The sequence below is a fragment of the Leopardus geoffroyi genome, chromosome A3 (assembly GCF_018350155.1).
Source record: "Leopardus geoffroyi isolate Oge1 chromosome A3, O.geoffroyi_Oge1_pat1.0, whole genome shotgun sequence".
Lineage (NCBI taxonomy): Eukaryota > Metazoa > Chordata > Mammalia > Carnivora > Felidae > Leopardus > Leopardus geoffroyi.
The window spans coordinates 72,464,546-72,478,883 of record NC_059336.1 but is presented as its reverse complement, the minus strand read 5'-3'; the positions used below and the strand labels follow the sequence as shown (position 1 = coordinate 72,478,883).

The following is a 14,338-nucleotide window of genomic DNA, read 5'->3' as shown; positions in this document are numbered from 1 at the left end:
AGCATAATACCCTCCAGTTACATCCACGTCATTGCAAATGGCAAAATTTCATTCTTTTTGATTGCCGAGTGATACTCCATTGTATATATATATATACCACATCTTTATCCATTCATCCATCGATGGACATTTGGGCTCTTTCCATACTTTGGCTGTTGTTGATAGTGCTGCTATACACATTGGGGTGCATGTGTCCCTTCGAAACAACACACCTATATCCCTTGGATAAATGCCTAGGAGTGCAATTGCTGGGTCATAGGGTAGTTCTATTTTTAGTTTTTTGAGGAACCTCCATGCTGTTTTCCAGAGTGGCTGCACCAGCTTGCATTCCCATCTTTTTTGATTATAGCCATTCTAATGGGTGTGAAGTGGCATCTCATGGTTTTGATTTGCATCTCCCTCATGACTAATGATGTTGATCTTTTTATGTGTTTACAGGTTATTGTTTAAATTTTGATTATGGCAATAAAAGAACTCATTATGTGACTGTCTCACTTAATTTATAAATTGCAAATAAATACTTAATCTAGGTTTTATTACTTCCATTTTAACATCAGTCATATGCAGGCTTATGTTTCCTATATAATAGCAAAGACCTGGTTATTCACCTCGAGAATCCTGCTTACTGTTAACATTAAGTATCTTTTTTCCTTTTGCTCATTTATTTTCTTTTAGTATTTGTGACGATGTATTTATGTTTGAATGGCCAGCCAATGTAAAGCTTCTTCTCTTTTCTGTCACCTAGCAAATATTTACTGAGTGGCTCTTATGGCAGACACTTTGCTAAGTGCTGAGGATATATAGTAGTGAATAAGTCTTATGATCTGGTGGGGAATTTAGAATGAACACGTATACATGTGAATTATAATTGTAATCTGATGTAAATGATAGAGAGGAATGGGACATTATGATGGAAAGAAATGGGGGGACCTGCTTTAGTTGGGCTGATCAGTGAACATTTTTCTTAGTTGTGGCATCCTGAAAGCATGGAAATAACCACTGAAAAAAGACAAAAAGAGTGTGACTAGAACACAGGAAAGTGAAGGGGGTTGGCTCAGAAGGCAAGGCTGAAGAGAGAGCTGTTTTCCTTTGAGTAGCTCTAGCTGAAAATTCATTGTTTCCTTAAAACATAAATAAACACACACAAACAAATCAGTGCAATTAATTAACACTTCCGGCCATGCCCTACAAAATTTGGCTTCTTCCTACCTCTCTGGCCTTATTTCCTCTCCCTGTCTTTACACGTCAGCCACAGTGGCCGTCCTGCTGTTCCTCAAGCATACCCTTTGCTCCCTCATGGCCTTTACACTTCCTGTTTCTTCTGTTTGGAGTACTCCTCCTCCATCTGTTTGCATGATTTACTGCTTCTTATCTTGTCATTTCTCTGTTTAGCTGTCTTTGTTTCAGAGATGACCTCTCTCCTCTTTTCTAAAGTAGTCCTGATCACTGTCTATTACTTTACTCTGTTAATTTCTTTCACAGTATTTTCATGAGAACTTATTATCAATGTGTTTATTATCTGTCTTTCTGACTAGAAGAGAAGTTCCATGAAGGTAAATACTTTGTCATTCGAGTTGACTGCAGTAACCCTTGTGCTTAGTGCAATTCCTGGTCCTGGTGAATGACTGGACTCATTCACTTATTTTTGCAGTCTTGAAGGATTATGGTAAAACGGTAGATTAGATTTTAAGTGCAAATAGGAGTGCTGAAAAAAAAGTGAAACTGCTATTATAGCAGTTGATTTCAGTGGCTTGTTGTTTGTAGCCCCTTTTATAATCACTGAAATTCTTCCCTGGAGCTGTCAGGTATATTTATATAATCATCCTTAATTTATATATAATGTGAAATTGTAAGTGAGGTGACCTCTTTCAAAGCTCTGTGGTTTGCTGATTTTCTGGGATCTGTAAGTCAATGTGGTTTTTCTCTCAGTTCTTCAGATTGGATGGTTTATATCAATGTTTTCAAGTTCACTGACTCTTCCAGCTCTAATCATCTTTTAAGTCCCTCCATGTCTTTTTTTCAGTTCTAGAATTTTTTTTAATGGCTTCATTCTTCTGCTGAGATACTCTGTATACCTATCTGTATACTCTGTATACTAAAAGTGAAGTCTTTGAACATACTTTTCTTAAAATTTTCAAGCATTTATACTAGCTACTTTAGTTCATTTGTTAAATCCAACATCTGGGCCATCTTGGGGTCAATTTCTGCTGACTCTTTTCTGACTCGAATTCTGTTATCTTCATATGAGAAATTTTGTTTTCCTTTTTTTTTAATAATTCATTTACTGACATATGACCTTCAGCTTGTTTAGGTTTGGTTTTATGTTTTGTTAGACTGTGTCTGTGGAGAGCTTAAGGTGTTTCCCAAGTGCATCTAATTTGGTGGGATTCTTACTTCCCAACTTCTGCCTCCTTCCTGAACTTGTCAGGGCTTATTTTAGGCTTAGTTAGAGCAGGTCCAGAATAGGTCTTACTCTCAGAATTGGTTTTTATTTCCAGGGCTCTGCTTTTTGGGTGTCTCAGCAGGATTCCCAGGGTGTTGATGAGGTATCCTGTTGTTTCACCACCATGACTGGCCAGAACTCCTAGGATTTCCATTGCCCCCAGTACTCTTTGCCCTCTAGTTATCTCTATTTCGTTTTTATGAGACTGAGGACCTTCAGATTATGTCTATTTCGTTTTTAATCCTTCAGCAGTTCTGTGAGTTTTGTCTTGCCTTAGGCATGTGCAGCCTCGACCATAGCTGAGGATTCTTAGAGAACTTCCACACCAGGACCTCTCCTTTGCACAGATCTCTTTCCTCTGGGGCCTTGCACCACAGATGTCAGCTGTTTAAACTCTAATCTATGCCTCCTTAGCTCAGTGGACTGCTGTCCTCTGCTTGGATTGTTTCCTTTCTTGAGTACCTTTTCTTCAACCTTACCTTGCCCTGCTTAGATTTCAGCTCACTGCACCATAATTAAGAAAAGTCCCTAGGCAGAGAGCTGAGGTGGTCATGGGGCTCACCTCGTGTGTTTCCCTTCTTTCAGGAATCACAATGTTCTGACTTGTTTAATGCCAGAAAAAGTTGCTTTACATATTTGTGCACTTGTATAATAGTTGATAGCAGGAAGGCTAGTTTAATACCAGTTAATGTTGTCCTATCCAGAAGTGTAATTCTGAAGCCTGTTTAGTTTGGAAAGGGATGTGTTTTTAAAAAGAGAAAACTTGTTTTCTTTTAGACTTTGTTTTTTTCCTATTCATACAGGCAACAATTATTTATTTCCTGTCTTCTGTCTGCATTTGGCATTAGGCATACAAGCAGAATGAAACACGGTTTCTTTCTTTAAGGAGAATGCTTTCTTAGTGGATTAGGGGGCCAGCAAATAGGAAGTTCAAATCTGGTTTTGTTTTTGTTTTTTAATAAACTTTTATTGAAGCATAATATATGTTATTATTTCATGGCACCCCCCCCCCCCCCCCCCCCGCTTAATTTGATAACTTGTTATATAAAGAAAAATAAGTTAATTCATTTTTTCCAAAGGAGAGGCTTTGGTAGTAGATGTAAGTTCTAAATGTACTTTTTGTTTAGTTTTTTTTTTTAATGTTTATTTATTTGGGGGGGGTGGAAGGAGAGGAAAGGGATAGAGAGAGAGGGAGAGAGAGAATCCCAAGTGGGCTGTTCTATGTGCTGTTAGCGTAGACTCAATCCCATAAACTGTGAGCTCATGATGAGCTGAAATCAAGAGTCAGGCCCCTGACTGACTGAGCCACCCAGGCGCCCCTCTAAGTACACTTTTCTGAACCACTAGTTCATAATTATTAATCATTAAATTTGCTTTATTTTGAAATAGAGCTATAAAAATACTCTTTATATTGGTTTCACTGTTGCCTTTGGCAAATGTTTTCACTGGAGATGCAGGTATCATATGTTAATGTATTTATGATGTTAAAAACAATTTTTCTGTCTCTCTAGTGTATTTAATAATCAAAACAAATTTTTTTTAATTTCATTTTTATAAGGTCAGCCTAACTCATGAAAAACAAACATCTTTACCCTGCTTCATACATCACTGCCAGTTGATAAGCTTCAACTCAGGATCTGGCTATAGAATGATTTTTATCAGCAATCACTGATAATGATGAATTGGATATGAAACTGATTTTCTTCCTCTTTTCTTATGTCCTCCACCCAAATTAGATTGACTTTAGATTGATTATAGAAAAATAACCTAGCTTGAAAAACTGTTGTTCTTTCCTTGATAAAATACCCTTGAATGTTAACTTAGAAATAAGGTATGTTAAACTTCTGCTACAATGGTGCTGTCTCAACCATTGTGGTTTCTGAAACCTCCCAGGATAAGAGAATTCTTAACTAAAAAACTTCTGACAGTCCTTTGTGGTGGAACTAGGTTTGGTATAAATTCAGTATACAAAATTAAGAGTATTAGTGACATGTTACTTATCTTCAGTAATAATGAGTACACTTATCATTTCTTGCTTTCTACATTCAAGTATTTTATCTTTCCTATTTTATGCTAGCATTTTTCAAATGTGGCTCTTTCTTTAAGAGTCTAGCGCCTTTCTAATTTTTGACTGGGAGTTGTTGATTTTTACTTCCTACCTGCAACTATAGTAGAAGGAATAAATATATACTTGAGATGAAATAAAAAATTCAGACTTGTTTTTCAAACCTCCTTTCTCATTGCCAAGCACATGAAGTCAAACCTTCCTATCACATCTGTCCTCTTTCTGATACTGATATTTCCCCAAACTGATAATTCCAAGAAGTCCTCACATGTACATCAATCACAGTATGTCATATTTCCTAATGGTGTATGTGTGTGGGTACTTATTTTATTAAGTTCTCTATACCTCTGTTCTGGCGTTCTGTTTCCCCCCCCTTAACTACTCCAGAATCAATAACATCGTCAATGCACAATTTTGTTTTGTGGTAGATCACAATCTGGAAAGTTTAGTCCCACTCGTTTGTTCTATCAACTTAATAACATCATACCTGTGTTCTTCCTCACAAGATCAGATTTGTAAATTATTGTATGCACCTGATATTTGGCGGCACTTACCTTGGGGTAATGTTAAATTAGATATGTAAAAGAAAATAGAATAATTTGGTGGAATTAGTAAAAGGGTGCACGTTTTTTTTTTTTTTTTCCAACGTTTATTTATTTTTGGGACAGAGAGAGACAGAGCATGAACAGGGGAGGGGCAGAGAGAGAGGGAGACACAGAATCGGAAACAGGCTCCAGGCTCCGAGCCATCAGCCCAGAGCCTGACGCGGGGCTCAAACTCACGGACCGCGAGATCGTGACCTGGCCGAAGTTGGACGCTTAACCGACTGCGCCACCCAGGCGCCCCAAGGGGGCACGTTTTTTAAGGAACCTATGGGCATGTGAGCTATTCTTCAAACGATCTACTGTAGCAGCAGCTTGGGGGCCATTAAGTAATATGCATTTCTCCAGAAATACTCTTTAGGTTGTCTGGGGTTTCTTTTTCAAACAAGCAAAGTTTTACTATATTTTCATTGATTGCTTCAAACACATCATTTAACGATTGTTTATGACGGAAAAAATATGTAAGATGCAGAACTTGCAGTATTGCTTTTTCAGTTGGGCAGTGACTATTGTCATTTGTGGTCAAATGGTAATAACAGCCAACCTTTCAATCCCTTTGGGACTGTTTCCTCAGACTGCTGTTTCTTCTGACCTGTTCATCCTTATCTCTCTCCCAATTGCATTTTAACTAAATAGAAACATTGTCTTTATTAGCAGAGAGAATAATGTTTGCCTCTTACTTCCATTTCCCCTATATTCTTTTAAATGCTACTGAAAATAATTTTGTTCACAGAAAGGATGTGTATGTTAATAGGTTTAAGCTAAGACAACTGTGATAAATGTTTTGGGATTGCATAGGGAGTATGTGTTTTGATTTCTTGATAGGAATGATCACAGCACTGTGAGTTCCAGGGTGAATAAGTGATGAGAACATCACCAAAGTGTCCAGTCCTACAAACCTGCCTTTCTACTGACAATAATTGTTTTGACTGTTGCATTCGCAGCTGTTGAAAATGGACATATAGATGTGTTAAGGCTGTTGCTTCGATATGGAGCAAATGTTAATGGATCCCATTCTATGTGTGGATGGAACGCTTTGCATCAGGCTACTTTTCAGGTAACCTGTGAATTTATTATTTCATTTCCATGTAAATTATGTGTTTTACCCTTTTAAAATGACAGTTCTATACAGTTTTTGCTTCCTACTTGCCTGTGATTTATGATGGTTAGTGCAGTACAGAAAAGGCAGTCTAAATGCTAATGATCATTCTGAATAAGCCCACTGCTCTGGTAGTTCCAGCAGCTTTGGGATTCAGGGATTATCTAAGTTTTTCATATGTTGATGGCATAGTTAAGAGACCATCAGAATATTTAGGGTATAAATTGATAAGGAGCAATGACTTACTTTATTTATAGTAGTGTGTTTAGAAACTGTGCTAACTCCTTACTGCTTGGGCTAGCAAACTAATTTTGCAGGCTTTAAAAGGATTATAATTCTTAGAGATCAATGTTTCACCTGTTTAATGGGCTAGCTAAACATATAGAATAATCTCTGTCTAGTACATCCTTCCCATTGAACAATGCACTTAAAAAAAAAAGTTTTCCTTTAGTGACGATGAAAACACCCCAAAACACAGGGATAAGAAAACAGATACCTTCTATTTTCTTTGTTTTCTCCTGTTTAAAATATGAATCTGTGCTTTAGGAAAATGGTGAGATCATAAAATTGCTTCTTAAGAAAGGAGCAGACAAGGAATGCCAGGATGACTTTGGAATCACACCTTTATTTGTGGCTGCTCAGTATGGCAAGCTAGAAAGCTTGAGCATACTTATTTCATCGGGTAAGCTGAATCCTTTAGCCTTTGCACTGTTAAGATCTTCAGTTTTAAGTGTGTCTTCCTGGGAAGTACAGTTCTGGACCAAATATAAATCAGGTTGTGAAATTTATGGTTTTATGTTAGTGGTAAATAAGAGTACATACAAGTTGATTTATAAGCCTGGTTACTAAGTGTCTATTACTAACATAATGTGATGCACAGCTACTAATTTATTTGAGGAAGAACACAACGATCTATCACAAAAGCAGGTTTATTGGCAAGTTGAATGATGGGGCTGTTCTTTCTTATGGGGACCTGAGCAGTTCCAACTGTCTAGGGTACGAGACTATATAAGCTTAATTAATTTATTAGATAGCTATTTTGTATATTAAGCCTTTGAGTTGTATGTTTTGATAAATTGTGGGATTATTTAAATGGTTTATTTGAAAGCATGTTTACGCTTTGAATATATTAATAGCAACCTAACCCTGCTAAAGGTTTCTCTGTGACAGTCATTACACATTCAGCATTACCAGAGGAGATGGTGTTGAGGTGGCATTCTTATGCTGTATGACATTTCTGTGACCGGAAACCTTTGTTATGTAAGGGCTTTCAAATTCCTCCAAACGCTGTGCACACACTCATAGTACTAACCTGATGAAGCATGGATAGTTACGACCAGAAGGGAAATACACCAGATTTGCTGCTAGGCAAAACATTTTTTAAAAATTCTTAGGCTTTTTATATTTGTCTATAATACCTAGACTTTTAATAAATTGCCTCCAAATATACAAAACAAAGTTTATTTCGACAACAAAGCACATATTTTCTTATTTCTGCTTTCTTCTTACAAACCTTCAAATGTGCAAGTTGAAGTATGGAGCAAAGAAAACATTAAGTGCCAAATTAAGATACCTGTTACAAATATTGAATCTGTAAATCTTAGAGTTGAGAGGAATCTCCAAAATTATTTATTTAAACATGTACTTTTTTAGATTAAGAATCCCAGGCCCTGAGAGTTTAAGTGCCTTGCCAAAGATCTAGAAAATATTTCCTGGCAGAATGAGGCTTAGAAGCAGGCCTTCTCATGTGACTTCCTCTCTTCCTCTTCTTCTCTGTTGTGTTTTCCTGAGGCTGTCCTAATTCATTTTATGGCCTCCAGTTTCATAACTTCCAATTATTAGCATGTAACTAATATTTAAAATAAAATAGGTTAAACAGTACCTTAATGATTGTCTCCTCATGCTGAGTTTGTCTCCCAGAATGCTAAGCACCTGTTCTGTTTTGTTCCTACCCCCCCTCCCCGAATAGTTATGAACAGCAAATTGAAAAGGCGTGTAGGTATGTTTATCATGTAGCTATATATGTTTCTAACTCCTTAAAATGATTTTCCTTTCAGTGAATTATCTGTCATTTTTCCAACTTTCTACCTGTAATCTTATAGGGACTGGTTCCTTATTCTTTTTGATTCTTTGAAATTGTCAATCAAAATGAAACTGCTTAAAAAGGAAAGTTAAGTAGATTTCTTTCTTGACTTAGTCTTTTCTTAATATATTTAGTGTTCCCTTCTTTCTGAGGTTGACAGTACGTGAAGCATCCACCTTGTTTAAGTCGAGAAGATTCTACTTACCTGGATGTGTTGAGTGTCCAGTTAGAATTTCTGAAATTCCATCAACCCTTTAACTTAGTATTTGTGTTTTGCAGAGTTTTTACCTGTCTCAGGGCTGTGGTTTATTCAAGGTGCATTTATAGAACATCCATTCAAAGAAAAAAAATTTTTTTCTCTTGTGATGAAGGTATTTCCACTGAGACATTAGAGAAATTTAAAAATTCTCATTGTCATGCAATAACACTATACTTAGCATATTTAACATGTTATTTGTCAATGAGAAAAATTGAGGGAAATTAGCTATTTTTAAAACCTTCACCAAAAGTGAGGTCACTTTTTTACGTCTTAATATATTGGCATTTAAGTAATTGATTAGTTTTGTTCTTTATTGTGTAATGTTTATTTTTGAGAGACAGAGAGAGAAGGAGCGCGTGCTCTCATGTGAGTGGGGGAGGGACAGTGGGAGGGAGGGAGAGAATCCCAAGCAGGTTTGAAGCAGGGGTCAAACCTACGAACCATGAGATCCTAACTTGAGCCAAAATCAGAAGTCCAGACGCTTAACCAACCTAGCCACCCAGGCGCCTCAGTTTTTGTTCTCTGAAAGTCTGCTCAGAAACCATTTAAGTAGACATTTTCTCTTTCATTATAAGGCTCTAAATGCAGTGGTCATGAAGGAAAAGGATATAATGAAAAGTATAGTTAACATTAGTTTTAAGGTATGGCCCCAATGTATGTCATATCTGTGGGGATTTTTTTTTTTCATAAATCTTAGCGTGAATTGATTAATGGCATCTATAAAGTCTTATAACGTACGTTTTTCTTATCTTTTTCTGTAATAGTCAGATGTTATCCATTTTTGATGATTTGTATTTTCCACTTTTCAGTGATTACTTACTGGACCCACAGAGTGCTTGCTGGAGGACAGATTGGAATGAAATGAATCCTTCATTGCATAAGATTTTTGTTTTAGCTTAAAAATGAATTCTAAAATGTTAATCACTTGTTTTCTTGTTAACATAAAAGCAAAAACAATTTAAAATGATTACCAACAAGTTTGGAAAATCAGTATGTTTATACAACAGCATCCACTGCGGTTGGAACTACTGTACTATAAAACCCTTTTAAGACAGCTGTTTTGAAATTTATGTTAATTATCATTTTTAAAAAAATAAATTAAGATTGTCTGTTACATGTTGTTATCCTCTATTAGGTGCAAATGTCAATTGTCAAGCATTGGATGAAGCTACTCCCTTGTTCATTGCTGCTCAGGAGGGCCACACAGAATGTGTAGAGCTTTTGCTGTCCAGTGGGGCAGATCCTGATCTTTACTGTAATGAGGATGATTGGCAGTTACCTATTCATGCAGCTGCACAAATGGGCCATACAGAGTAAGTAGTAAAACAGGAAATAAAGATAGTCTCGTAATTAAAAGGCTGTTCTTTTATCTTAGGCAAAATCCTTGGTATTTTCTCTACCAGCCTGCTGTATGATTAGAGCCACCCCATATCTGTCCTCCGTGCCATCCCCAGTTCCTCTTAGCCTTACACTTTCCTAGTGTGAACAGAATGGCTGGAGATGGAGCCCTGGGGCATCCTCAGGGTATTAAGACTTTCCTCTAATTTCTCAAGCTGTGGCCATACTCTGCTGCTCTGCTCCAGTTTTATTCCAGGTGTCTTTAGTTAACAATCTGATGGCCTTATTCGATGTTTCCTGTTTGACCCCAGGAAGCTTTTGAGTGTGTGACCCTTCTTGGGTCGAGTCTTTCCTTTGTGTGGGCTAAGGAGTTCTCCCCATCTTGAACCCTGTGACTGGACCTTCTCTTTAATCTCTAATCCAGCTTGGTACTTTGCCTGCCCTACTTCTGTTACTCTTCTTCCTTAGTCAGAAGTTCTTAGGAAATTTTTCTGGAGAAAGAGACTTAAAGAAAGTTGGAACTCCCTAAAATTAGGGGTTCCAGGAATCTTAGAAGCGAATAACCTGGTTATACCTCTGAGAATATGGCAGCCCATCTTAACATAAATTGGTAATGAATAGTTTAAAATTTTTTTTTTTTTTAACGTTTATTTATTTTTGAGACAGAGAGAGACAGAGCATGAACGGGGGAGGGTCAGAGAGAGGAAGACACAGAATCTGAAACAGGCTCCAGGCTCTGAGCTGTCAGCACAGAGCCTGACGCAGGGCTCGAACTCACAGATTGTGAGATCATGACCTGAGCCGAAGTCGGCCGCTCAACCGACTGAGCCACCCAGGTGCCCCAGCAATGAATAGTTTTAAAAAGTGTATGTTTAAACTCTTTAGATTCATAATTTAAAATAGTAGTTTTGTAGTTCATATTATTTTTTTATTTAAAAAAAAATTTTTTAACGTTTATTTATTTTTGACAGAGAGGGAGAGAGAGAGAGAGAGAGAGAGAATGAGTGGGGGAGGGGCAGAGAGAGAGGGAGACCCCGAATTCGAAGCAGGCTCCAGTCTCTGAGCTGTCAGCACAGAACCTGACTCGGGGCCTGAACTCATGGACTGCGAGATCATGACCTGAGCTGAAGTCGGACGCCCAACCACTGAGCCACCCAGGCGCCCCATGTAGTTGTTTGTACTATTTAATTTAAAAAGAAATAGTGAAATTGTCATTACTTTCATATGTTTACATAGTAGGAAAACATTCTGTCATTTGGTTATTATGCCACTAGGTGGCATGGTATTTTACTATTGCACCTTGTATAATTTTTCCAATCCATTTTTAAAACACATTTATTAAGGGACATTAAACTGATTCTTTATTTCAACAGAATACCTAGGTTTTACGATTTGGTGTTTTTCTTAACTCTTGCTTGTTTATTTAAACAGAAGTCTTAGATACAATTCTACCATGAGCTTTAAATTGATACCAAAACCCTCTTGGGATTTGTCCTTATTTGTTCTCAATATTGGGAATTTTTTTGTTATAACGATTTGCTCCATAGACCACTTCAATGTAACCCCTTCTGTGAATGTAAGTACTAAAGAAAAGTAGCTTTGGAGTAACCCTGCATTTCTTTTCCCAGAAAGAGGGGGGATTTCATGGCTGACCTTATCCCTACAGATTTATTTTTAATTTTAGAAAAGTAAACTGTTAATTTTTTTCCAGCTGTGAGTCTTGGAGGTAAGTTTACAAATAATCTAAGAATTTAGGTTTTAATAATTTTCTTTAGAACTTCCTCTACTTAGCAGCCAGTTTCTTTATAAATCTGCCTCAGTGTTTAAAGAGCTCATATTCTTTTCAGAAAATAGAATATTTTAGCAGAAATTCTTATTCCTTCCTCATGAAAATACTATTCATTTCATGTCACTCATCCTCTTTAAAAAATCTTATTAATTAGGAAAGTAAATTTTAGTTTGTACTTTAAGGAGGAAAATTATTTATTTTCTTGATATAAATTTGTATCTGGTATAATGAAGTTTTAAATGATCAGATCCTAAAATACCTAATAGAAAATTTGAATTTGGGAGAGTACGGTGATGATGGTGGCAAGGGAAATAATTAGTGAAAAAATAAGGATAACCTGTTACATATTTACTTATAGTAACATTACTTAATTCTGTTTCAGATATGTGTAAGGACCTTTGTATAAAGCAACAATAAGGGTAACATTTTATTATCCTGTAATAATCTAATGTAGGTAGAAGACAGAAAAAGACTTTAAATCAATCAAAGGGTGACTATTAAAATAAGTGCCATAGAAATGTTGACTGCACTCATGTACATATAAAACATGAAATGCCCTGAACTTGTGTGCTTACAGAATCTTGGAATTGTTAATACCACTTACCAACCGGGTTTGTGACACTGGGCCAGACAAAGTGAGCCCCGTTTACTCTGCAGTGTTTGGAGGGCATGAAGAGTGCCTAGAAATGTTACTCCAGCATGGCTACAGCCCAGATGCCCAGATGTGCCTCATCTTTGGGTTCAGCTCTCCCATGTGTATGGCTTTCCAAAAGGAGTATGTATATTTGCTATATTTTTATCCTTTTTTGCTACATGGAGATATATTTCCAAGTGATTTTCTTTTATGATGAAACTTGAAGCTAAATTGTTAACTTAGAAAGATATGAATAACCCTCTGTGATGTACGTCGTTCCATCAAAGTACAATAAAATGAGGTGATAATGTCAGATTTTTTTCTCTTCCCTTTTTGGACCTGGATCATATTTTTATTGTAGCAACTTTACAGAATACTTTCAGTGTATTAAAGTAAATGCAGGATTTCTCTGATAATACTTAGTTATCAAAATAATTCAAGAATTAAAACATTCATTTATATGATGGATAAGGTTTCAGGATTTAATGTGTAACGTGATGACTATAGTTGATAAAACTGTATTGTATAGTTGAAGTTTACTAAGAATAGAACTTAAATTCTCTTACCGCCCCCCCCCCCCAAAAGGTAAACATGTAATGTGATGGATGTGTTAATTTGGTGGTAGAGGGAGGATTCCTTTCATAATGTGTATATATATGGAATTACTGTGTTGCATACTTAAATATCTTACGATCTTATTTGTCAGTTTTACTTGAGTAAAGCTGGGGAAGAAAAAAGAATTTAAGATGACTTTATCAAATAAGACATTGTATTTCAGGTTATTTACCATTTGAAATTTATAAAACTTGTTATGAGCCTAAAAATGAAATATTAGTTTTGTAAATATTATTGTATTTTTAATGAATTTAGTATGTGGCACTTCTCTATATAAGTCAGGGAAATTAAATTAAAAGATCTTAAAATATTTGTTTTGCTAATCTTCCATGATCTTCTGAGGTAGAATAAAAATGAAGAATTACTGCTGCTTTATTAGGTTCTGACCAGTTCTTGTTGATAAGACTCCTAAGGTTTTAAAATAGTAAGAATAAGGCTATGTGTAAGAAAAAAACATACTGAATAATATCTAGGGTTGATCTAGTAATGGAATAAGTTGTGCAGATAGACACTCTTGTTTTTAATGACACAGAAGAGGTTGCTTGCATACCTCAAATTCCATTGGCTCTCTTGAATTCATGATTATGGACTCCTCTCCACAATTTAATTGAAACATCTATCAAAAATTTATTTATGAAGCTTTTCAGTCAACCATTTTTTAACATTTGCTATGTAAAATAGAAGTTCATTTTATTTATTCTGAATGTAAGCTTCCAGGTATATATCGTGGTCTGAATATTAGGGGTTTTGGTGAATCTGAGTATCTGGACCTGCCCTATGCATAACTTTCATGATTTCTTAGTAGTTCGTTGTGTACCTCTCCAAGTTTTGTCTTTCTAACATGTCTAGTTTTTCTTCAGGAGGGCTGCATTGATGACTTTAGTTATTTCAGTTATTTTTCTCTATATGTATCTAACTCTATTTTTTTATTAGGTCAGAATTGAACTTTAACATTTTTTTTAATGTTTTCATTTATTTTTGAGAGAGCATGAGAAAGAGAGCATGCACACGAGTTGGGGAGAGGCACAGAGAAGGGGGTGGATGGAAGATCCAAGCAGGCTGTGCACTGACAGCAGTAAGCCCGATGTGGGGGAAATGACCTTTTAAAAAGATTATATCAGAACATAATGGTTTTGGATAGTTTTTATGTGTGCTTGTCCAATATAATGATAGTCTTTTCTGGCCTTCATTTTACCTTTTGGAGGAATAGCAGCTAAACTCATGCCTCATCAGCTTCTAAGTATAGTTTGAATTAAACCATATGACATAGTGCTAATGTTAACCCTCAGACACCTTAAAATTAATGTTTTTCTGGCCTGAGGAATCAGGAAGGTTGAACCCTGTGGGAAAGAGAGTGTGAGGGGAATTCTGGAGAAGAGAGAGCTGAAGAAGGGTATCCTCTGATTCTCTG

The 14,338-nt window shown here is 36.3% G+C and overlaps 1 protein-coding gene across 5 annotated transcripts in view; it reads left to right on the top strand.

The window, feature by feature from the left end:
* Positions 1-14,338, top strand: part of LOC123580778 (ankyrin repeat and SOCS box protein 3) — a 113,581-nt gene that overhangs the window by 64,974 nt on the left and 34,269 nt on the right. For all 5 annotated transcript variants that reach the window (XM_045446041.1, XM_045446040.1, XM_045446042.1 and 2 more), the window contains 4 exons: positions 6,055-6,167; positions 6,756-6,891; positions 9,687-9,864; positions 12,256-12,453. In XM_045446041.1, coding sequence (XP_045301997.1) covers positions 6,055-6,167; positions 6,756-6,891; positions 9,687-9,864; positions 12,256-12,453 — 625 coding nt within the window. The remainder of the gene's footprint in view (positions 1-6,054; positions 6,168-6,755; positions 6,892-9,686; positions 9,865-12,255; positions 12,454-14,338) is intronic.